This window comes from Felis catus, chromosome B1 (genome assembly GCF_018350175.1).
Source record: "Felis catus isolate Fca126 chromosome B1, F.catus_Fca126_mat1.0, whole genome shotgun sequence".
NCBI lineage: Eukaryota > Metazoa > Chordata > Mammalia > Carnivora > Felidae > Felis > Felis catus.
Genome location: NC_058371.1, coordinates 20,855,183 through 20,879,553, shown reverse-complemented (window position 1 = coordinate 20,879,553; position 24,371 = coordinate 20,855,183). Strand labels below are relative to the sequence as shown.

The 24,371-nt window shown below is 38.8% G+C and overlaps 1 protein-coding gene and 1 long non-coding RNA gene across 16 annotated transcripts in view; one reads left to right on the top strand and one right to left on the bottom strand.

The window, feature by feature from the left end:
• MTUS1 (microtubule associated scaffold protein 1) overlaps positions 1 to 24,371 on the bottom strand; it is a 173,234-nt gene that overhangs the window by 38,653 nt on the left and 110,210 nt on the right. The window contains exon 1 of one of the 8 annotated variants that reach the window (XM_045055286.1): positions 13,144 to 13,277. The exons of the other annotated variants lie outside the window; for them this stretch is intronic. Within the exon in view, the coding sequence (XP_044911221.1) occupies positions 13,144 to 13,264 (121 nt within the window). The 5' untranslated portion in view covers positions 13,265 to 13,277. Of the gene's footprint in view, positions 1 to 13,143; positions 13,278 to 24,371 lie in introns of those variants that run through there. 8 annotated transcript variants of the gene reach the window in all.
• Positions 4,450 to 13,533, top strand: LOC102899517. 8 transcript variants are annotated; one of them, XR_006596330.1, is made up of 6 exons: positions 4,451 to 4,672; positions 6,037 to 6,133; positions 8,762 to 8,867; positions 10,813 to 10,963; positions 11,984 to 12,085; positions 13,183 to 13,533. It is a non-coding gene; the product is annotated as an uncharacterized LOC102899517 (long non-coding RNA). The 8 variants fall into 8 exon arrangements; XR_006596332.1 differs by having other exon boundaries at positions 4,457 to 4,595; XR_006596331.1 differs by having other exon boundaries at positions 4,458 to 4,590.

Sequence of the window (24,371 nt, the reverse complement as noted above, 5' to 3'; positions counted from 1 at the left end):
TGCTCCAAGAACCAATTACAAAATACACTCAATATATTCCTTAAATTAAAAAAAAAAGGGGGGGGCAAAAAAAGGTTCTCATTTTCTTTGATACTTTCTATGGCTAAATGACCATATTTGTATTAATACTTGATAATTCACTGTTCTAAAATGACTAACATATCTTTTGTGTTTTAAAAACACTTAAAGGGTCAAGTATTTGCCCATAGTCTTTCTTAGTAATCATTAACAGCTACTTAGCACTAACTGCCACTTCCAAAGCAGAGGAAGAAAGCAACCAAGTTCCTTGTCATAATATTCAAGTCCCATAGGGAGAGCTTTTAAGAGTCATATTTTAATGAAAAATAATCTAAATATTTTACAGTTTGTCAAAGTGTCTGAAGTTAGCATTCCTTTATTTTTCGTCATTTCCTAAAATGTTCTTAGGAGTTCTACACTTCACGTAAAATAATAATTACATAGTGTTTTACTGCTCAGTGAGTGTTCTCACTTTCCCTCTTTCATCCCCTTAGTAACTCTCCATAGGGAAGGCGAGGTTCCAGGGTGGGAAGGGCCTTGTCCAGGCTCAGAGGGCTTCTATGGGACAGATCCAAAGTCAGAACCTAGGCCTCCGACACCCAGTGTCTACTGTTCCCACCCATCCTGGAAAGTGGAGACAGGGAGGAGACGTAATATCTAATTAAAAATAATCATTTATGCAATAATCATAATAAAATATCACTTAAATATATCAAGCCCCTTATTTGATAACTCTTCATTTCAGTAAACCTACATGTAGATAAACATCTGCATTTTATATAGTTTCCTATAATTTTATACGAACAGAACAGCAAAAAAACATCTTTTAACTCTTTGACCAATTAGAATTCAGGGCAACATATGCAGATATAAATTCATTCTCCTGACACTGCTGTATGTCCTACTAGTATTTATGTAATTCATTTGATTATTGATATACTACATTCAGTTTATCATTTCTTGAATCCCTTAACCATGTTTAATTCTTTTTCTAGAATTTCTATGCTGATCAATTTTATTACTTAACACAGTATCAGAGTTTTAAAACTGTTAGGCTATAATTATTTGCAAAATTTGAGATGTAAGTATTTTATATTAACATTTTTGAAGAAAACATTCTTTAAAATTCTTGCCTACTGAGACTTTCTGATGACTTTTACTGGTCAGGTTCTAGTAAGTTATTTCATAAGGAGATAAATTTACTTTATTAAGCATTGTTTTTCCACCTTCAGGTTCAGAATACATGTACTCTTTTTGTAGCACCAAATTTTATATTTTCCTTCAAATTATCTCTTATATCAAAGTCAGGCAATATCTAGTAATACGTCTGGCTTCATAAACTTTTTTTTTTCGCTATTATCAATATTTTAAAATTTTACTGTAGTTAAAATATTTGCTAGCAATATTGTTTGGATAAATTACTTGATATTAATCTTTTTTTCTTACTAAATGGTTAATTCTATTTCTAACATTATTTTAAAAAGAGGGAGAGGGGTGCCCTGGGAGGCTAAGTCGGTTAAGCATTGGACTCTTGGTTTCGGCTCAGGTCATGATCTCATGGTTCATGAGTTCGAGCCCCGCATCGGGCTCTGCACTGTTAGTTTGGGATTCTCTCCCTCCCTCCCTCCCTCTCTCTCTCCTCATCCCTTGCTTTAACCCTCTCTCTCTCTCTCTCTCTCTGAAAATAAATAAACTTTAAAAAAATAAAAAAAATAAAAAGAGGGAGATAGCCTTATTTCTTTCTTGCTTTAACTGTTTCTCAATGTCCATAGATTTTAAAATAATACATCTCTATCATATTAAGAATCTGTCAATACTGTTTTTTGAGGTGTTTAAAAAATACAAGTTGGGTTTGCCTCTGAAACCATTATGATTTTTACTAGATTCTATTTAATTTGATAAATTTTTGTTAAAGGCTTTTCTTAAGCCACAGTGGCTACAAATTCCTAAGACATTCTTTTCTCTTTTTCAATTAAAATACTTTTTACCATCTGAAATGTAGTTCCTCCTCATTTTTTTGAAGCCTAACTGACATTTAACATAATATTAGTTTCAGATGTGCAACATGATGATTCACTATTTGTATATACTGGGAAATGATCACCACAATAGTCTAGTTAACATCTGTTCCCATACATAGCCACAAAATTTTTTTTTCTTGTAATGAGACCTTTAAAGATCCCTCTTAACAGTTTCAAATATGCAATACAGTATATCTACTCTAGTCCCATACTGTACATTACATCCCCATGACCTTTTTATAGCTCGAAGTTCGTACCTTCTGACCTCTTTCACCCATTGCACACCCACCCCCAAAACAAACTCATTTTTTTCAGATATGGCAGTCCAACTATGTAAGCTATAAGGTACACCCTGGAAAACATTCACTGCCCAAGTCTGACTACACTCCAGTCAGGCATATCTCTTGGCGCTTAGCTGCTTTTCATTTATGCTTTGCCTGGTCACTGGTTCACCTGTGGCTGCAGTGTTAAGGTGTTAACAAGGCAAGTAGGGGAGGGACAGCACCTGTGCTTCGGTAAAACCCAGCTGTCCAAGGGGCGCCTGGGTGGCGCAGTCGGTTAAGCATCCGACTTCAGCCAGGTCACGATCTCGCGGTCCGGGAGTTCGAGCCCCGCATCAGGCTCTGGGCTGATGGCTCGGAGCCTGGAGCCTGTTTCCGATTCTGTGTCTCCCTCTCTCTCTGCCCCTCCCCCATTCATGCTCTGTCTCTCTCTGTCCCAAAAATAAATAAAAAACGTTGAAAAAAAAATTAAAAAAAAACAAACCCAGCTGTCCACATGACAGCTGCTTTTTCTCTCAGGCTTTCTTTTTCTTTACTTTGCTTAATTTTTTTAATGTTTATCTATTTTTGAGAGAGAGACAGAGGACAAGCAGGGGAGGGGCAGACAGAGAGGGAGACACAGAATCCTAAATGGAATCCAGGTTCTGAGCTGTTAGCACAGAGCAGGACATAGGGCTTGAACTCACAGAGTGCAAGATCATGACCTGAGCCGAGTAGGACGCCCAACCAACTGAGCCACCCAGGCACCCCAACAGTGTCTCCCTTTTCAGTGAAGGGGATAGAAACCAGAAAAACACAAAGTGTTCTAGTATGTTTTTTATGTTTTTGAACCATGGGGTAAACATAACACCTATTCAAAATTAAAAAGTAATTATTTTCTAAACATGACTAAAGTGAATTCTGAACACTTAAATCATTAACACTTAGCGGTCAAAAAACATAATTAATCCACACTTCTTCCTTGAGGAATATAGACAGGAATTTAATAATACAGGTTTTATTGTATGTGACAACTCAAAATAGATTTGCATTAAAGGAGAAAGGAGAACATTGACATGTTAATTCTTCTAAGAGTACATATCTTCAAATTTAACATAAGAGCAAATAAGCAACTACAATGCCCTGCACCTAGAAGTGGAAAATCAAGTTGTGACCTCAATCTTCTGCTCCATATACTGTGTTCCCAAAGGGCAAAATCGTGCCACGTGGTAGCTGATGACCTAATTTGAACATCTTTCCCCCTCCTCACTCCTGGCCCAGTTTGAGATCAGAGATGATACAAAAAAAGGAAAAAAAAAAGTGATGCTCAAAGCCCTGATACTCATAAATAGCGTCCTTCAATATACTAAAACAGAGTTTCCCTTAAATCTTACAGGAGTCATGATTTATAGGAAATCAAAGTATGAACCAAATTTGCCTTTGTGTCCCCTTTATTAACATGTTACCATTTTGATAATGTGGCTGTATTTAAACACATAAATTCATTATGCCTATTAATAAGACATGATTTCAAAGAATCAACTTAATCAGAAACCTTAAAATTACATGTTACCTTCTATACAGATTCAGAAGTCTGTCAACAAGATAATTACCAATATCGTGTCTGATCCAACCTTCCTGGGACTCACTCTAATGAAACTGAAACCTCCATTGGGGAAAACAGAAGTCGTGAATCAAAGACATGTGCTCACTTGAAAACCAACTGGATAACACTGTTTGCCCTATTTGTTCATTATTCTCCCAAACCCTCCATTTAATAAAATTTCAAACTAGCCTAATCAACTTACTTATCATCTTCTTGAAGAAAGTGGTTAGGTAAAGAGGAATAGGTCCCCTTTCCAGGCTCTAGTCACTCAGGCATATAGACCCCCACGTCAAGACAAAACAAGGTTTTTGAGAAAAACTTAACCATTAAGACATGGATGAACCCACTACATGCCGAAGACACGTGCATCTTAAGGCCAAACAAGCCATTTACTGAACGTGCTGGCTCTCCAAATATTAAAATCCGGTAAGAGACAAGACCTACTGGAAGAGTTTGCCTTGGCAAATGCAAAACTATATACACTGTGTTTAATAAATAACGTTGCCTAATTTTTTGTGTACCTATTGACCTAGTCATTCACTCACCAAATATTTATCAAAATCTACCACGATGACTTTGCCGTGTGGCGGGAGCCTCAGTCCTGCCGTCTGGCGGGGGAGACGGGAGGCACAGAGGAAGGTGGTGTTGCACACAGATGCACGAAGACGCCTGGAATCTCAGCTAAGTCATGTCTCTCTAGCATTCATTTCTTCCTGTTCAGCTCTTATAGTATCCACCTGTCTGCATTGTAAACTAATGTCTGTGAGGTAATAAAAGATAGGTAATGAACTAATGTGCTGGTGAGGGCCCCCGCAATCTCCACCAGCAGCCTGGACAGACAACTGATTCCCTTCTTTCTGCCTTAATCTGACCCAGCACACCAAACCCTTAAAAGTGACACTTATCTCTACATGGAGGCCTTTAGTCTGTTTCCTCAGCATTGGATGATGGGTGCTTACCCTGGGATATCTCATGGAAACAAAGCATTAAATGAGAACTATTGGGAAATACGTGTTCTCATAAGAGGGAGTATCCAGTTATAAATGATCACCCCCATGACTACTCTTCATTAAGTGCCGATTGGATGTGCTTCTAACAAACTGGTCCCTGCAAAGGTCCCGTAAGGAACTTTTATTAATCAAAGGGAGAGATGCCATCCACAATGACAGAATAATTTGATAATTAGATAACAGAGTTATGTGGAGTGTGTGGGAAGAGTCCAGGTGGAGAAACACCTAGATCTGGAGCAGTCAGGGCAGGGTTCAGGAGGCAGAGTTTGCATGGGCATTTGCACATCTGGCAGACAGATAAGCAGAAAAGGCTAGCAGAGGCGCAGGGGTATGGGTGGCCCCAGATATTCCTGAAGTTCAAGTACAAAGAGGTGGCTGAAGCAGAAACAAGGTGACAGCATCCACGCCACACAAGGTTTGACCATATAGGTGGCTGAGGACGACACTGAGTGGGGGTCTGGGGGCACTATGAAAGATAGTAGAGGTACACAGGGGGGTCAGGACGAAGGCCCAGGAAGAGAACCCATGGGCCAGGGGCAGTGAGAACAGGCAGAAAAGGATGCGTGTGTTTATAAGGCAGAACGGCGGGGGGGACTTAGCGGACCAGGTGGATCAAGGAGAGCCCAGGAAGAGCCACAAGCTTGCAGCTAGGAAGTAACACAAGAGGAGTCGATTTGGGCCTGGAAAGGCGAGTAAGGGCAGAGCGAGGGGAGGAGTCTGGTGTGGGACACAGTGAAGAAGGTGGAAAGACATTCTCTGACGCTCTGCTCTTCATTCTCCAGAAAGGGTCTATTCTAAACTCACCTGCTTTGTAACACTTTCCAAATTCAATTGTCCACCATGTCATTTTCCCAAGGAGCCATCAGCTCTGTATCTGCTCCTGTCCTGAATGCCCTCAACACGAGTGTACTAACCCACCCTTCCTGGTTGTACCCAGTGAACAGTAAAGCCATGGTAATCTGTATAATCTTACAAGAGATTTTTTTTAATTGCCATCCATGTCACCAATTATTACCTTAAACTTATTATAACCTTTTTGTGTTCCTTTTGTTACTTATTTTTACTAAAAGAATGAATAGTTATCACAGTTTCGAAACTACATGCAATTTTTTCTATTCTAGGTAGCTATGGCATTTATTTACATGGAACATTTCAAGCTCAGCAAAGCAGTGTTTAGACTTTTAAAATTACCCAAGCTGACTCTCTTTGAGGTGGAGGGTAAGACTTTAAGGCACCTAAGCATTAAAAATTTACATTACTATATCATCAGAATTTGTCACAATGGCTTGTATTACCAATAAAAGGGTTTTACTTTTATAACTTTTAAAGTAGGTTATAGAATGGAATGTATATTCCTATTAAAAACTCCTATTTCAGATTAATTATGCTGACACAATTTTTCCTAAGGGGGAAAAAAAAACCCAAAAACAAACAAACAAAAAAATAACCCAAACTTGACCTTAACTATTTCCCATGTAGCTGGCAGGAAATAAGCAGATATCTCATGTTCTTAAAATGGACTACAAAGAAAAAAATTCATTACATCAGAAATACTTTTTTTTTTTAAGTTTATTTATTTTTGAGAGAGAGAAAAAGAGAACATGAGCTGGGGAGGGGCAGAGAAGGGTGGGGGAGAGAGAGAATCCCTAGCAGGCTAGGCTATCAGTGCAGAGCCCAACATGGCGCTTGGCTTGATCTCGGAAACTGAGAGACCATTCCCTGAGCCAAAATCAAAAGTCAGAAGCTTAACCGACTGAGCCACCCAGGTGCCCCTTTTTAGAAATACTTTTAAGAAGATATTACCTCCCTCAGTTTGTTGGTTCTTTAAATAATCTAGAAGTTCAGCTGAAAATGTTAAGTTTATGAACTGCAGGACTGAAAGAACATACTATTAACATGGAACACAGCAAAACATTTCTAAGTGATACAATTTTAGTCCTGTAACATTAACAATTCCGAAGATACTGAATGAAAATATATTTATTGTAATCATCTAACCTAACAGTTTCATCAAAAACACGAATTTTAGTGGAGGGAACAGCTCAACTTTTATTTCAACTTAAATAGGGAACAAGTGTCTTTTGCTATACTTTTGTTCGCGCTGTGTACGAGCAAATTGGATAGGCCTTTTCACAGAGCACCAGGAAAGGGATAAAATATACATCCATCAAGTCCCTTTGCCCTAGCAAAGCTGCGGCTCTAAGACCGCCATAGCCAGATGAGCTCAGTATCGATCTATGACAAAATGTTTTTAGCATAATACCATTCACAACATCAGTTCTCAGGAAATGCTCATCAGTGTGGTAGGAAGCCAGCAAAACCTTCAAGACTCCTTTCAAGGAAACCAAAGAGAAGAATGTGTATTCACGGTACGGTAACAAAGGGATGGTGACAGGTTACATCTCTCATGTTATTCTTGAACTTGGTCCCTGTGAGATCTGTATTCTACAAATGACTGAATCTTTTAACTTTTTACACATAAGTTCTAACACACCTGTTTTTTAATAGAAGCTTTTTAAAATGGTGCCATCAACTTCTGTATTTTGTAGTCTGAGAGAGAATCACGAGAGAAATTCAAGTTTATTTAGCATCAACTTGGCAATACCTACCACAAATGTACTGATAACAATATTAAACTTTTGTTGACACATTTAAAAAATTATTTTTAATGTTTACCTATTTTTTTGAGAGAGAGAGAGGAGTGGGTGGGTGAAGCGATAGAGGGAGACACAGAATCTGCAGCAAACTTCAGGCTCTGAGCTGTCAGCACAGAGCCCAATGCGGGCCCCAACTTATGAACCGCGAGATCATGATCTGAGCCAAAGTCAGATGCTCAACAGACTGAGCCACCCAGGCACCACCCCCCCATTAAAAAAAAATTGTTTAATCTTTATTTTTTTGAGAGAACACATTTAAAATATATACAAGCCATACGTCAAGTTGAGATATTCTTCCTCCACATATTCTTTTATAACTGAAAATTACTTCATGTAAGATAGAAATCAAATATTAATCTGTGTCCAAAGTGACTTCAAAGTGTTTAACTGAAATAATTACAAAATAGGTAATCATTACCCAAAGCCATTCGTATTATAAGAGAGAAAAAAATAACAAGATGTTGCGAGAATAGACTTGTTAAATAACCCACTCCCCTTGGGGTGCTTGGGTGGCTCTGTCGATTAAGCGTCCAACTTCATCTCAGGTCATGATCTCGAGCCCTGCATTGGGCTCTGTGCTCACAGTTCAGAGCCTGGAGCCTGCTTTGGATTCTGTGTCCCTGCCTCTCTCTGCTCCTGCCCCACTCACGTTCACTCGCTCTCTCTCTCTCTCAAAAGTGAACATTATAAAAAAAAAATTATAGGGGAGCCTGGGTGGCTCAGTCGGTTGAGCGGCTGGCTTCGGCTCAGGTCATGATCTCACGGCTGGTGAGTTCGAGCCCCGCGTCTGGCTCTATGCTGACAGCTCGGAGCCTGGAGCCTGTTTCAGATTCTGTGCCTCCCTTTCTCTCTACCTGTAACCCACTCGCATTCTGTCTCTGTCTCTCTCAAAAATAAACATTAAAAAAAAATTTTTTTTAATTATAAAAAAGATCCACTCCCCTTATTTATAAGCAGCCAGTATCAGCTTTTGAGAATTAATGGTTTGACCTTCTCTGGGTCAGATACTATAAAAAGGCTTCAACCCCCCTTACCCCTGCAGGCTCTAGAGCCTGGGGAAGTCAGGCACTCAATTTCCCAGCCTCCCTTGCAGGTAGCCAGCCATGTGAATGACACTTAGCCAATGAGATGGAAGCCTGAGTGATTTGTCACCACCGCTTCATTATTTTATTTTTCCTTCCTGGAGCAGTGATCATGAGGGCAAGAGGCAAGAGCCATGTTCCGGAAGCTAAGAAAATAGCAAAGGTGTTGATCCTGACAGAGCTGAGCTACTGAACGTCAGAACAGCTTTTTAGGTGAGACAAGTAAGTTGCTTCATAGTCAAAGCTGTCTTAACTGCAGCTAAAAGCAGGTCTTCTCGACATTCTCAAAAACGAATACCAAACATAATTTGATGACTTTTGTTCTAATTAGATGTTTTCATATTCTGCCTCTCGCTCTTACTCTCTAGTCAAAATGGTTCTCTTTACTGTGGTTTTAAGTAAATGAAATATTTTGTCCTATTAATAATACTTCTGCCTGTCCTCAATATCTATGCAGTACATTTCTCCCCTTGGCTATAATAAGTGCTTTTGATATCACTGGCTCAGCAAAAATAATTCTAAGTACAGTGAATAGCTTTCACTTCAATCAAAAGGAATATTAACCCTCTGAGGTTCAAAATCGGACTTTTCATAATAATGAATACAGCTATCAGCTTCAAAGAAAAAATGAATTCTAATAAGACTGGTGGTAAGGAATACTTCTACTAAGAAAATTCTTTTCCCTCTACTGACTCATTATAAAATTAGAACTAACATGCAGAGGCAAAATTCTGAAGTAGAGCTATTTTGGCAAGAGAGACTACTGCCAGACTGTCAGTGAAATCACTTCCAGGCTTGGAGGAAAAGCATTTCCCTGACGCCGAGCTCTTCATCCATGCTAGACATCCTGCAACGTCACTTAGAACTCTGACAAACACACACTTCCATTTCTTGCCCCTATTCGCAGAGAACACGACATCCTGACTCTGGTAACACGCTCCCTCAATGCGTGCCACACAATCACAACATTCCGGAGTGCACAGTGTCCTTCTGTAAAGACCCAGTGAAAGGGCCTGGTTTACCTGGGTCCCGCTGATCACTGCCCCTCTTGCTGGCACCTCTCTATCCACATTCTACGCTCAGACACATTAAAATGTTTTTGTTTCCTTGAAGGAACCATCCTCTCCCTCCACTCCAGGCTTTCACATGCTGTTTTCTCTGCCTGGAAAACTTTCTGTTTCTGGGCTAACTCCAGATACCCTGAGATCCCAGATTAATTGGCACTTCTTCTGGAGGCCCTCAAGGCTGCTTTACCCACTAGGAGCTGCCTGGGCACTTAGTCCATGCCTGACCAGGATTACTTGATATTCTGTTTAATAATAGGCTGTGCAAAGGCAGGAGCATGTGTGACTGCTTCCTGGTTATATTTTCAGCATCTAGCATTGAACCTGCCACATAGTATGTGTCTAGTAAGTACTCACAAAGTGAATGAATGAATCTTGCAACGTGAAAGACAGTTGGCAAAGAGGAGAAAGGGGGGTCCTGGCTGGCAAAGCATGCGACCCTGGTCTCAGGGTATTGAGTGCAAGCCCCAGTATGGGTGTAGAGCGTACTTTAAACATTTTTTTTTAAGTCTTTTATTTATTTAAGTCATCTCTCCGTCCAACATGGTGTTCAAACTCACAACTCCAACATCAGGAGTCACATGTAGAGCTAACCTTAAAAAAAAAAAGTTTGATTGCTTATGGAAACAGGGGGAAGTCTGGTAGCAAAGACCAACTATGAAATCCTTCAAATAGACCAAACATACGAAACTGTCAATATTTGGTTGTTTTTTACTTCTAAGAAGAGCAATTTCAAATGCTTCCACATATAAGAAAGACAACTAGAGTAGCGGCAGAGGATAAAAACATATAGAGATTTCAGAGAACAAGGTCTTAGATTCTTACAACCAATTAGTTGCGGATACATGAGGAAGAACAATGATTTCAAATGTAACTGGTGTTACATGACAGGATAAAGGAAAAACGTGCGTCATGAAGATAAATAAATCACCAGTATTAACTGAGTTTGGGTGATAAGGAGATCATTAGATTTGATAAGGTGAATTTTCAGGTGAAATACATCCAGGGTTTTTTAATCGATAGCCAGAAAATTCATAGCTTTTGAGGTTAAAGATATCTCAGAAACCCTCTCATCTGATTCCTTTATTTTGTAGCTCTTGTATGATTAAGTGATCAAGGTCATTCCCTTGGTTACCAGCAGAACCAAGGCTACACCCCCCAGGCTCTTGGAATCCAGGTCAGCTCCAGTGCCATTTTGGCAAAGAACGCCAACACCACTTACTTCATTAAGAATATAAACACAAGGTACTGCTTACAGCCCTTTTGGGTAAGAATAAATGCCGGACGTCAATATCCATTTCACTCAAAGATCTCTTGGCCCTTAAGGTTATGTAACATGGGATCAGCTCACAAAAGATTCTCACTGGGGGTCAGGAGAATTCTATTCTTTACATAATTTTAAAATGCTTCCCACACACAAAACTCTTTTTTTCATCACTGCTATTCAACAGATCTAACAGAATCCTAGCACAAGTCACAGCCAGGAAAACCTGTAGGTCAAGTGTTCCGAACAGAGGTCCCAGGTTTTCCTCACATTTCCACTACTGTGTGCCCTTGGGCAAGACAATACACTTCTCTGGGCCTCTGACTTCTGGTGTAAAAGAAGGTAGGCTAGACCACCTCTAAGTGCACGCACCCTCTAAAAACTTCACTTTAGCCAAATGAATGTTTGAAAGCAGTTTTACAGAAATTCAGAAAATAAAAGGTACCTAAAATAGCAACCGTTAGTCTAACTCTGATAGTAAAAGCTTTCTGTCTTTTGCTTAAGCCTTGGAAGTCTATCTGCTTCACAGCAGTACAATAAACAACCTAAAACGTTCGCTTACAGAAGACTGGTTAAATAGATCATGGCTTCCGTGACTATTAAAAAGCAGAGGTAGATAAACATGTGTCAACATGAAAATCTAAGATACATTAACTTTAAAAAGCAAGCTATATTAGAGAGAGAGAGAGAGAGAGAGTACGTGTGTGTATGCTTCCATTTCTACATGACAAGAGTCTATAAAAATCTATATAGGCTCACACAGGATTAGCGAGTTACTGGAAGGCTATACAAGCACCCATGAGAAGAGAGAGTCCTGACAAGACAGAGGCAAACTTTGAATTGTATAACTTCTGTACAGTTTGATTTTCTCTTTAACTTGGAGCAAAGATGATTTTCTTTAAAAGTTTATAGCTAGTTGGAGCTATTTTAGATCATACAAATTATCTGCAAGTACAGGCACTCTTTCATTTCTCACCTTTTTTATTTCTTTTTTTTTAAAGGTTGAAAAATTCACATTGTCATTTCGGCTGGGAGAGAGAGCAACAGTATTTGCCTCCCAACATTGCATTTACCTTCAGCAGCCAGCTCAGACGGAGGGAAAGGTCGGCAGACTTAAGTGAGAGGTCAAGGGGAGTTATGAAACATGAGGAGAAGGTGCCAGAAAAAATGACAGATACCCTCAGGGAAGGGAGATGCCCCTGGGAAACTAACAACAGTCAGCCGGAAAAAAGAACATCACTAGGGACGGAGATGAAAAACAAGACACATCGGGGCTGACATGAATATCAAACAAGAAAAAACAATCTGTTTATATACTCAATCCATCCTATTACAGTTAACACTAACCAGCCAGAATCAAATATAACACACCTGTTTTTATAGCATACCTTCAATATAATTCACCATAGTTGCCATTACCATCTAGAACAGGAGGTAGCAATGGGAGGCAATTAATCGAATCCCCTAAAAGCGAGCATGCAGGTTTACATATGCCTAAGGTATACACTGCATTTATCTCCATCTTAGGCACAGAGAGTAAAAAGCAGATACAAGCATAAATATCAAAGGCGGTTTCTTTGATTGCAAACATTTTCCCTGTGAAGCTAGGAAAACTCAGTTTGTTTTGTGGCTCCCTTACTACCTTCTCCACAACTACTAGGATGTTTTATTTTTGGCAATATTTCAAATTTAGACATCTTTTAACATATTAAATTAACCTATCATAATCTCGGTGAGAAAATACATCCTGAAAAACTACAGAAAACCCTCTCATGTCATCTCCTTTTTTAAGAAGAAGAAAAATAACAATTTACCTATCTGCTCTTTCCAAAATCACCTGAAGTACAACAAAATTTAACAGGTGCTGATTTTCACAGGTTTGGTTAGTGTCAGAAAAGAGCTAGGGGAGTTTCAAGGCAACAATTCTGCTTTCGATAAACAAAACAAAAACACACCTGCTTATACTCAGTAGAAGTATCATATGCCCATGTGTTGAAACGTTAAGAGCCAAATACTTATTTTTACAAAGGAAGCCTCGCGCTCTCATTAGAGCTTTCTTTCTGCAGTTACTGTATCTCCTTAGAAAATTTCTGATAAGCAGCTGCAAGTTAATCAAGATGTCCCCCATGCAACGCTAAACAGAGATGTATGCAAGACAAACCTGTGTGGAAAATAACAGTGCTTTTCCTAAACCCTGAAGGAAGTCGAAGATTTCGAAGCAACCCCTTGGCAGTCAGTCGTACGTGAATGGTGGATAAGGAGAATTTGGGAGACAACAACATGTCTTCAGAGCAGGTGAAAAGATTTCGCAGAAGAAACAGCTTCCAGGCACGGTCACATACTGTCTTTTTAAACTCGGTACTCTTCAAAGCCAAGAAATAACAGCGGGAGAAAACATGCCTACATAGCAAATGTCATTCCACTGCACATACACAAAAGAAAAAAAAAAAAACAAAAACCCGAGCTCTCCAAGGGTTCCTGGCTTCTGTTTTCACTTCCAGATGTTGTCCAAACAATACTCTTCGTCTGAATAAAATCTCCTCTTAGTGGATCCAGCAGCAAGCAGCCTCTCAATTACATCACACTGTACATGCTTAAGGGCTTGTTATGGTTTTCATCGGGGATGGTAAAGGGGAGGAGAAAGTGGGTGGTCTTAGGAGCTTTATATAACAACCAATAATGTCACGGATTCTCTAACTACTTGAGAGATTGGTGAGGGAAATTAACTACTTTGAGTACCTAATGTTTATTTGGGAATAAGGAGAAAATTAAGATTTCATTACACTCATCTATATTAAAATTTTTAAAATTACATCCACACTAATAGTGGGCATTTTTTTTCAAGTATTTTGTATGTAAATCTGTTTATAAACCCGATACCTTGGGTACACTTTTTTAAATGGCTTCAAGTAGTAAGTGTTCCCAGTTACAATTAATAAAACTTCTATTAATGACAGATTGATAAAAGGTTAAACCTTAATAGTTATGTTCTGAGGACCTCACTAATAACCAACAAAAATGTTGTTCTAGAGGCATAAAATTAATTGGGCCACATTCTGATGATGGCACTCACTGATTTACAACTTTCATTTACGGAAAATCAAGTGGCATCTCAGAGGAATGTTTGGGACTATGCACAAATTAGGATCTGTTTTACTGGGATCTGTTCAATGTTTATTTTGGTAGTTTATAAAAGTACACTAAAATATGATGACAAAAACTAAAAGTACATGAACATATGGTTGTTAAGAAAAGTACACAGGCATCATGCTCACTTAAAGGTAATGCCATTAATAACCAGGAATAACCCAACATTTAACACTTTTTAATTAAAGAAAACAATGTAAAAAAATCATCTATGCTTGTTTCCAAGATATCCTAAGAAAACAAGACTTAGTAATAGAAATAAATGGGGAAATTGTTAGCTCTAAATAGCCCTATTAAGTGCTATCAAAATATTCAGGGAACAGCTACTGTTTTAGAAAACCTACAGAGACTTTAGGGTATGAAGAGGGAAGGACACTGACGGGGGAAAAAAAAAAAACAAAAACTGAGTAATTCCCTCTCCCTCTTTCCTCTTTCCTGGAGCCTGCCATCTGAGAGGCTGTCAATACAAACTCAATTACCTGTCAAGGGTTAGCTGTGGGAAAGATACAACTTGTTAACAAGCACAGGATGGGTCCTGAAAACACATTGTACCCGTGGCAAGGGAAGCACAAATAACCAAGGAATTAATAAAGAAAAGCTACACTGAGTTGTTGCCTTTTGGCTTTACCAGAGTTAATTACAGAACAATCACCCTTTTGCCAGATTCTATACATTAACATTCCATAACCACATCCCCCCCCCACCTCCTCCCAAGAAACCTGTAACAACTAAAATATTAATCAGTGTTAAAATCATGAATAGAATAAAATTAAATATTGGCATGACAAACAGATCTGGTAGCACCCCATTATGGATGTCATGCAGTTTTTTTATTCGGAGTTTTTCTCGCTTGTTAACTAACAGTAAACTCTAAGTTACCCTGGTTTAAAGGGAAATCTTTTAGCCTAGACGATCCACAAGAAGAAATTAGCAACATGCTACCAATTCATTGTATTCATTAACATTTTTCTTTGCACTAAGCTATCCTGCATAGTCAAGTTCGCTAATGATCTTTTTAAAAAGCAGAACAAGGAACTCCAAGAATAAAAAGCAGAAGTGCTAGTCAGAAAGTCAAGGTGGAAAGAGTGGTTCTTGCTTGTGCAGTCAGGTACACACACACATATACACAAGAAGGTGCACTACAGCTCCAGCTGGGTTTTCACTTCTTTCCCTACATGGTCTGCCCCCTAGTGGCAATCTAACACAAGTGAGCCAAAGTAGGGGGGCAGCCTTTTCATTAATAGTTAATGGCCAACTCTTAACTATCTGTGTGCCAGGGACTCCCCTAAACACTTCATAGGTTTTCATTCTTTTATTTATTTTTTGTAAGTTTTTTAAGTTTATTGATTTTGAGAGAGAGAAAGAGAGAACAAGCGCGCGTGCACGTGTGCGCAGGGGAGGGGCAGAGGGAGAGAGAGAATGCCAAGCAGGCTCTGCTCTGTCAGCCTGGAGTGATCTGAGGATCTGAGCAGGATCATGATCTGAGCTGAAAGGGTCGGTGGCTTAAGTGAGCCACCAAGGTGCCCCTGTATTCACCCTTTTAAATAACTGAATGAGTGTTTATTGTGGAATTACAACTATTTTTACATTTATGCTTTGGGGAGGAGTGGATAGGGAAGCACAGATTTTAAAAATTGGCTCAAAAAGATTCTTTGATTACTTATTTGATCAGCCATTAGCACTTGTACATTAGCTGTAGTTTCTGAAGTTAATGCTAAGTATGGGAGACGTATCTAAAGGCAAGTGCCCATCTTTGTTATTACACAAATTCCTAACTGAAGAGAATATCTAAAGATCACCAAGGATCTTTAGACAACAAGGAAAAATTTAAGAAACTTTTTATACCTAAGAACAATGTTACTAAAAATTAGGAGTAAGACGAGTTTTTATGAAGGGCAGAAAAGCTTGTGTTAGGATTTCAAGTGGAAAAACAAAACCATGATTTAAAATTTTATGTATAGTAGGATCTCAACTTAAAGAATAAAAAATATTGAAGGAAGTATACAGAAATGTCACCAATGCTCTGAGTTGGAGTAGGCAGGATTTTCAATGTTTTTGCCATAGGTTTCTGTATTTTCCTATTTAAAAAAAAAAGATCACAGCACCAAAAAACAAAACAAAACAAAACAAAACAGACTTTTAAGTTAAAGTGATAATTCTATCTATAATTCTATAAAATTATAATAATTCTATAAAATAATTGTATAAAAAGCCTACAGAATCAGCTGAGTTTCCATTAATGACACAAATAATGACAAACCATTAAAAAACTGCGGAAAGTCTTTAGCAAGGTTTGAAAACAAAGATGTGATATGGATGATGTATTTGGCAGATGAATACGCTATAGTATTACAGTACATTCAAACAAGAACCACAGATTCAACTGCAGTCTGTGAAAGTGTGTGCGTGCGCGCACGCGTGTGTGTTTAATCAGACCCGATTTAAAGAATAGTAAAATTAACGGCAAAGGAAACAACCATCAGAACTAAAAGGCAACCGATGGGATGGGAGAAGGTATTTGCAAATTAACTATCAGATAAAGGGTTAGTATCCAAAATCTATAAATAACTTCTCAAACTCAACACCCAAAAAACAAATAATCCAGTGAAGAAATGGGCAAAAGACATGAATAGACACTTCTCCAAAGAAGACATCCAGAAGGCCAACCAACACATGAAAAAATGCTCCACATCACTCATCATCAGGGAAATACAAATCAAAACCACCAAGAGACACCACCTCACACCTGTCAGAATGGCTAACGTTAACAACTCAGGCAACAACAGATGTTGGTGAGGATGCGGAGAAAGAGGATCCCTTTTGCATTGTTGGTGGGAATGCAAGCTGGTGCAGCCACTCTGGAAAACAGTTTGGAGGTTCCTCAAAAAACTAAAAATAGAACTACCCTATGACCCAGCAATTGCACTCCTAGGTATTTATCCAAGGGATACAGGTGTGCTGTTTTGAAGGGGCCTGTACACCCCAATGTTTATAGCAGCACTATCAACAAGCCAACGTATGGAAAGAGCCCAAATGTCCATCGACAGATGAATGGATAAAGAAGATGTGGTGTATATACATACAATGGAGTATTACTCAGCAATCAAAAAGAATGAAATCATGCCATTTGCAACAATGTGCATGGAACTGGAGCATATTATGCTAAGCTAAATTAGTCAGAGAAAGACAAATATCATATGATTTCACTCATATATGGAATTTAAGATAAAAAAGGATGAACATAGAGTAAGGGAATAAAAAATAATATAAAAACAGGGAAGAGGACAAAACATAAGGGACTCTTAAATACAGAGAACAAACTGAGGGTTGCTGGAGGGGCTGTGGCTAGGGGGATGAGCTAAATGGACAAGGGGCATTAGGGAGGACACTTGCTGGGGTGAGCACCAGGTATTCTACGTAGGGATGAATTGCCAGATTCTACTTCTGAAATCATTACTGCATTATATGTTAACTAGCTTGGATGTAAGTTTTGAAAAATAATCGATTAAAAAAGTAAAAATAACACTGACATTATGACTAGATAGGATTCAAGCATACACCGTGCCGGGCTGCTTAAGTGCTAGGAAATGCAACCACACTGGGACTGATATGTTTACTGTTAATGATCATAAAGAATCTGCAGAAAATGAGTATTTAAACCAGGGATTCAAGCATCTCTATCCAACCTCTTCTAGAACTCTAACACCAACTGTATGCATCTGAATGTTTATCTCCTTACTTTCCCTAACACAACACTATTCCCACATTTTCTTCATTTTTATGCTTCACAATCTTTACTGTCTTATGTTCAAATCTCTGTTCCAGTTGTAGGAAGTTCAACTCAGGGTCCAATCTTTCCACAATGTCCTCTTCCTCAATAGGAAGAAGAATGCCTATATTGTGAAAAATTATCTTAAGATTCACATAAAACAATTAGAAAAAATTGCATCCTTCACACCCCTCCCCCAACCCTGTAAGATTATAAGCTCTCCAAGATCAGTGATGTTGTCTTTTATTTCTTTGGTTTCCCCAAAATGAAAGTGATATTACCTATGTAAAATGTTTTAAAAAACAAAACCCATAGAATATTTTAAAAAAAGAAGTTAAATTACTTTTACATCATAATGCTCTGTAACCAATTTTTACACTTAATACAAGCTTAATAAATTTAGTAAACTTAAAAACTTCCCACGTATTTTTCCAAGGCATCAACTAACCCTCTTGGTTGCTTTTTAATGGCTTTGTAAATGTCATTAAAATGTCGGCAAACATAATTTACACAGGTGGTTTAATTTAAAACACAGGTGTCGTTTAAATCATTCAGGCTGTTTCCAATTTTCCCTCCTAAAAAATTGTGAAAGGCAATGAACACATAAGTCGATTTTTGTTCCCTTTAAACAACTCTCATAAATGGAATGCCCGGGTAGAAGACTCCTGTTCCATGGCCCCACGGTGCCTCCAGAAAGGCTGTGAGAATTTACACACCCTCAGCAGTAGGTACGTGGCACCTGTTCCTTACTCACTCACCAACACCAGGTATTGCTGTTAAAAACATACAAGTACTGACAGCACATATTTTGATTAGCAATTTGTACACTCTTTCATGTTTCCTACAACTTCCTATTTTTTTCTTTCATGTCTGACCATTTCACTCTTCTCCTGAAGGCTCATCTTTACGTGCTGATGTGGAAGATCTGTACATGTTACGTGTTACATACATCATCCAGGTTTGTTGTTTGCTATTTGTATTGTTTATAATTTTTGACAAAGAACAAATTAGTTTCAGGTGTAACAACATGATTCAATACTGGTATAGACTGAAAAATAATCACCATATTAAGTCTACTTATGCTTAACATCCATCACCATGTTTATAATGTTTTTGACAAAAGGGAAGTCTAAAACTTTTGTTGTCATAATTATTAGTCTTTTCTTTTGCACTAATGTTCCTGGAAGAGGCCCTTTTCCATCCAAGTCTGCATTCTTAGTGCTCTGATCATTCTACTTTTTGTTTAAAACTTCGATCGATAGGGAACAGATTGGCCTGTAGTGTGTGAAATAGGAACCTAACTCCGGCTGAAAAGATAGCCTTTGTCCCAACTAGACGTACTAAATCATCTATACATTTCCCTGATGTGGAACACTAATTCTATCACATTATCAAATTAGCATCTCCTTTTTAAGTAGCAGAAAAGTTATAATCCTAAACCAACAAGGAAAGAAAGACTCATCCCTGTTCTCACCAGAGGAAACCCTGGCCACACCAGTATTGCCTCATCAGAGCAGGTCTTCAACTCTCAACTGTTTAGCAGCCTTGGAAATAAGGGGAACAAAAGCAACCCTCTCCTCTTGTGCTGGATTTAGTAAATGAATATGCAGGAAGCAGTGCATTTTCTGACCTCCAAGGCAGACACCATGGCACCTGAGCCTGATGATCTTGTGTAAAACAATCAGGCGGCTGGATAAAAACATCTCTCATGCTGTGGTATCCAAAACAGCTTTAATGTGTGGTAGAAGCAAGGCAATTCTAGTATGTGTTATGTGTGACATCTTCCTAATCAACAGTAAACCAAGTTTTATTTAGAATCACTGCTGGCTAAACTCTTTAAATACATTGCAGCGGCTAGACCCCATAAGAATGGCTCTTGACTTTAAGTCGTTTTTCCTGCTTGCTTTAAGGATTTAAAATAATTCTGCATCCTGCAAAAGAACTCAGAATAAGCCCCTAGAATGCTAAGAACAAGGAAAAAGATGATCATCGTCACCATCCTGAGCAGCAGAGGAAGAGATCGTTTGAGAGCTTTTTATACAACAGTTCTATGAAGTCAAAATTACTCCTATCCTGGGAAGTATTCCCATAACATTCCATAATTCCAAATGAGAAATTTGAGACCTGGAGAGGCTCAGTAACCAGCCTAAGGTCAGGACACAAGCAGAAAGTGTCAAGACCAAGATTGAAACCAATATTCAATGCCTGTAAAGTATATTCTCTCTCTCTGCTCCTCTTTATTGTATTATGAGATAATGAAAGGGTCTTTGAAGTAACCGATTAACAGTTAAACTAAAAACAGTGACATATACTTTTCAACTATGACATTAGCCTCAATTTAAAAATAATACCCAATGTTGACTGGAGCATGGTGAAGCCAACATTCTTACATCGCAATCATGGTATAAAGGGATATGAAACTTCTGGAAAGCAATTCCGTTATCTGAGCGAAGTGACTACAAATATGCCCAGGTTTTGATTTACTTAAGCTACTTTTAAGAATCTGTCACAAGAAACTTCCCCCAACTTTCACAGTGAGAACTGCCCATCATAGAATCATTTACGTATATGATACAGAGGTACCCCACATATTTAAGAGGAATAGTTAAAAGTCGCTGCACATGCTAAATGTAGTAGTCATTAGAAGTGATTACTCATGTTAAGAAACAATAAGACAGGACATAAACTTAGCTGGATTTTATTTGAAACCACAAATAAAAAAACCAATTAGGGGTGATTTTTAAACTTCTACAGGCTAAACTTTTTAGAATTTAGCCAACTGCTATAATTAAATGAAGAAACAGCTTACTCTTCACCACTATTTGTTGTTTAAAAGATAACTATCTCAAAACGACAGTACAATTATTTAAAATTTAATGCTTGGAGGAACGTGTTTGTATGTGAAACAATGTCTTCTGTATCATCTAAAAGACCATTTGCAAGTAGAATATGAAGGAAGTCAAGGCTCTCTGCAGTCAGAGCATATTATAGCAGCTAGAAACCTTAGTGGTCGATCATTTTAATTACACAGAAAACTAGTCTCAGAGGTTAGATGAGCCACCAAAGTCATCGGCTATTTGGACACCACTTCTTAACATCAAAGCTGTTCCTACAAAAGCGAACACAGTGACTTCTTCTCAGTGGGCTCATCATAATACCAGGTTAGTTTCATGATTCACACTTGCCACTTCTTTTCTCATTTAATCAGGAGTTAATTCGCCATTCTGATAACCTTACTTGTCAAAGGCCACTGATACATCAAGGGTCAGTGATATGGTTTGGAAATAGGGCACGATGTCAGTACAACATTGTGAAAAGGAAAAATGTCTAATGCTAATAGTTTATTGTGCAAAGGGGATATAGTATGCCTAACAGAAAAATATCACTTATAAGTTAATAAGTTAATAAGTTTACGTGGTTATAGACTTGAGACATGAAAGAGGAATGACTTTCCATATTTCACATTTAATTCAGATTAAGATAGGCATATTAGATTTATTTAGCCAGCTCTTTTACTGTGACCAATATCAATGGCACCTTCCAAAGCACAAAAAAATCACACACAACTACTGGCCAAAACAAACCTGAAAAACCTGCATTGTGAAAACCACAAAAATTGTTGAAACTGAAGAAGATCTAACTAAAAGGCAAGACCTCCCATATCCATGGACCAAAATACTTGATATTGTAAAAATGGCAGTACTCCACAAATTGATCTATAGATTTAATGCAAGCTCTATCAAAACCCCAGCTTACTTCTTTACAGAAATTGACACAGACCCAAAGGTTCATATGGAAATTCAAGGGACCCAGAATATCCAAAAGATCTTCAAAAAGAACAAGTTAAAAAAACCTCACACTTCCTGATGTCAAGGCTTATTATACCACAGTGATCAACAGTGCCATTTTAGCAAAGAGACACACAGATCCACAGAACACATTTGTGAGTCCAGAAATAAATTCTCACATTTACAGGCAACTATTTTTAACAAAGGTGCCATGACATTTCAATGATGGAAAGACTACTGTTTTCAACAAATGGTGCTGGTACTACTGGATATCTACACGCAAAAGAATGAGATTGGACCCTGTATTTCATTGAAAAAAATGAATGGATCACAGACCTAAGCCTGAGAGCTAAAAGTATAAAAATCTTCTAAGAAAACACACGCATAAATCCTCGTGAGCTTGCATCGAGCAATGGCTTCCACACGGAGCATCAGAAGTAGACAGAAGATCAAGGTGGCCGAGGAGGGGGACCCTGAGCTTACCTCCTCCTCCCCTAGACACAGCAAGGCTTCAACTCTATATATAAGGATATATATATAGTTTTATATATATATATATATATATATATAGTTATATATATATATAGTTATATAGTTATATAGTTATATATATATATAGGATATATATATATCCTCTCTGAGGATGCCCTCAAGACTAGCAGAACAGCTCTTCTGCAGCCACAGATAAAAGGAAAAGCAACATCAAGAAGGGTAGAGGGACAGAGACACAATATGCATGGGACCCATACCTCCAGCACAGCAGCACACAAGCAGGAGCTCTGTCACAGGCCCAGAGATCCTCCCTGAGGAGCAAGGGTTGGTTCAAGCCCCACATTGGGCACCTTCACCCTAAGGGCCTTGTTATAGAGTTCCTATAACATCTGTGTTTGAAAATCAATGGGACTTCAACCCTAGGAGAGCTGGAGCACTACAGAAAGCCACTACTCCATTCTTAAAAGGCCTGTGCACAAACTTAGTTGCTCTGAGACACAGCAAAGCAGGAGCAGTTTGAAAAGCACCTGGGCTATAAATGAAAGACATTTGCTAAGTTTAAGACATGTGCTGAGGAGGCAGGGATTATAGGAACTTTTCCAGGATGGAAGTGCCAGTGAGTGCCATTTTTCTGCCCTCCTGCCTAGCTGGCCCAACACTGGTAGACTCCACTTCTGACATTCATCCTCTACATCACTAGCACCACCTGCCCTGCCTCAGTACTCCCCTATGGATGTGCCCTCTTCAACACATCTCCAAAGTGGCTCCAGCCCCATCTCACCCAGCAGGAGGCCCTAGTTGGGACCAGTCTCCCCACCGCCACCACCCAAGGAGCTTCTATCTGCAACATGCAACAGGCAGCCTCAGGCAGAATGGTACCCTTCCAAAGCAGCTCCTTCCAGGAATTGGGGGAGGACTAGCCCCACACACCAGTTTGTCCACAAAAGCAAGGATCCAATGAAAGAGGAATGAACACACAGCCCAAAAAAGGAAGCACCATGGAATGCCTCATTTAGATGACCGGGGCGGGGGGCTGGTGGTGGTGGGGTTGGCTTCTGGGCCCCACAACATGGAAACAAACATACAGAGTCAGGCAAAATGAGGAGACAGGAATATGTTCCTAACACAAGAACAAGACAAAATCTTAGAAAAAGAACTAAATGAAACAAAGATAAGCCACCTGATAAAGAGATCAAAATAATGGTTATAAATAAACTCATCTAATGCAAGAGAAGTATAAAGGAAAAGAGTGAGAACTTCAATAAAGAGATAGATTACATTGAAAATAACAATCCTAGCTAAGAATGCAATAACAGAAATGAAAAATACACTGGAGAGAATCAGCAGATTAGAGAATGCAGAAAAATAGATCAGTAATCTGGAAGCCAAAGTAGTGGAAATGATCCAAGCTCAACAGCAAAAAAGAAAAAAAAAATTTAATGAGGATACGTAGCGAATCTTCTGAGATAATATCAAGGGTACTAATATTTGTATTCTGGGCCTCCAGAAGGAGAAGAGGCAGAGACAGGGACAGAAAATATACTTGAAGATATCATGGCTCAAGACTTTCCTAACCTGGGGAAGGAAGCAGACATCCAGGTTCAGGAAGCACAGAAAGCCCCATACAAGATGAATCCAAAGAGGTCAACAACAAAACACATTAATAATTAAAATGTCAAAAATGAAAGATAAGGAGGGGTGCCTGGCGGGCTCAGTGGGTACAGCATCCAACTCTTGATCTCAGGATTGTGGGTTCTAGTCCCACAACGGTTGTAGAAATTACTTAAAATCTTAAAAAGATTGGGGCGCCTGGGTGGCGCAGTCGGTTAAGCGTCCGACTTCAGCCAGGTCACGATCTCGCGGTCTGTGAGTTCGGGCCCCGCGTCGGGCTCTGGGCTGATGGCTCAGAGCCTGGAGCCTGTTTCGGATTCTGTGTCTCCCTCTCTCTCTGCCCCTCCCCCGTTCATGCTCTCTCTCTGTTCCAAAAATAAATAAACGTTGAAAAAAAAATTTTTTAAAAAAAGATAATAATAAAAGATAAGGAATCTTAAAAGCAGCAAAAGAAAAGCAATTAGTTACATGTAAGGGAACTATTATTAGGTTATCAGCTGACTTTTCAGCAGAAACTGCAGGCTAGAAAGGAGTGGCATGCTATATTCAAAGTCTGAAAGGAAAAGATTATCATTCAGAGTT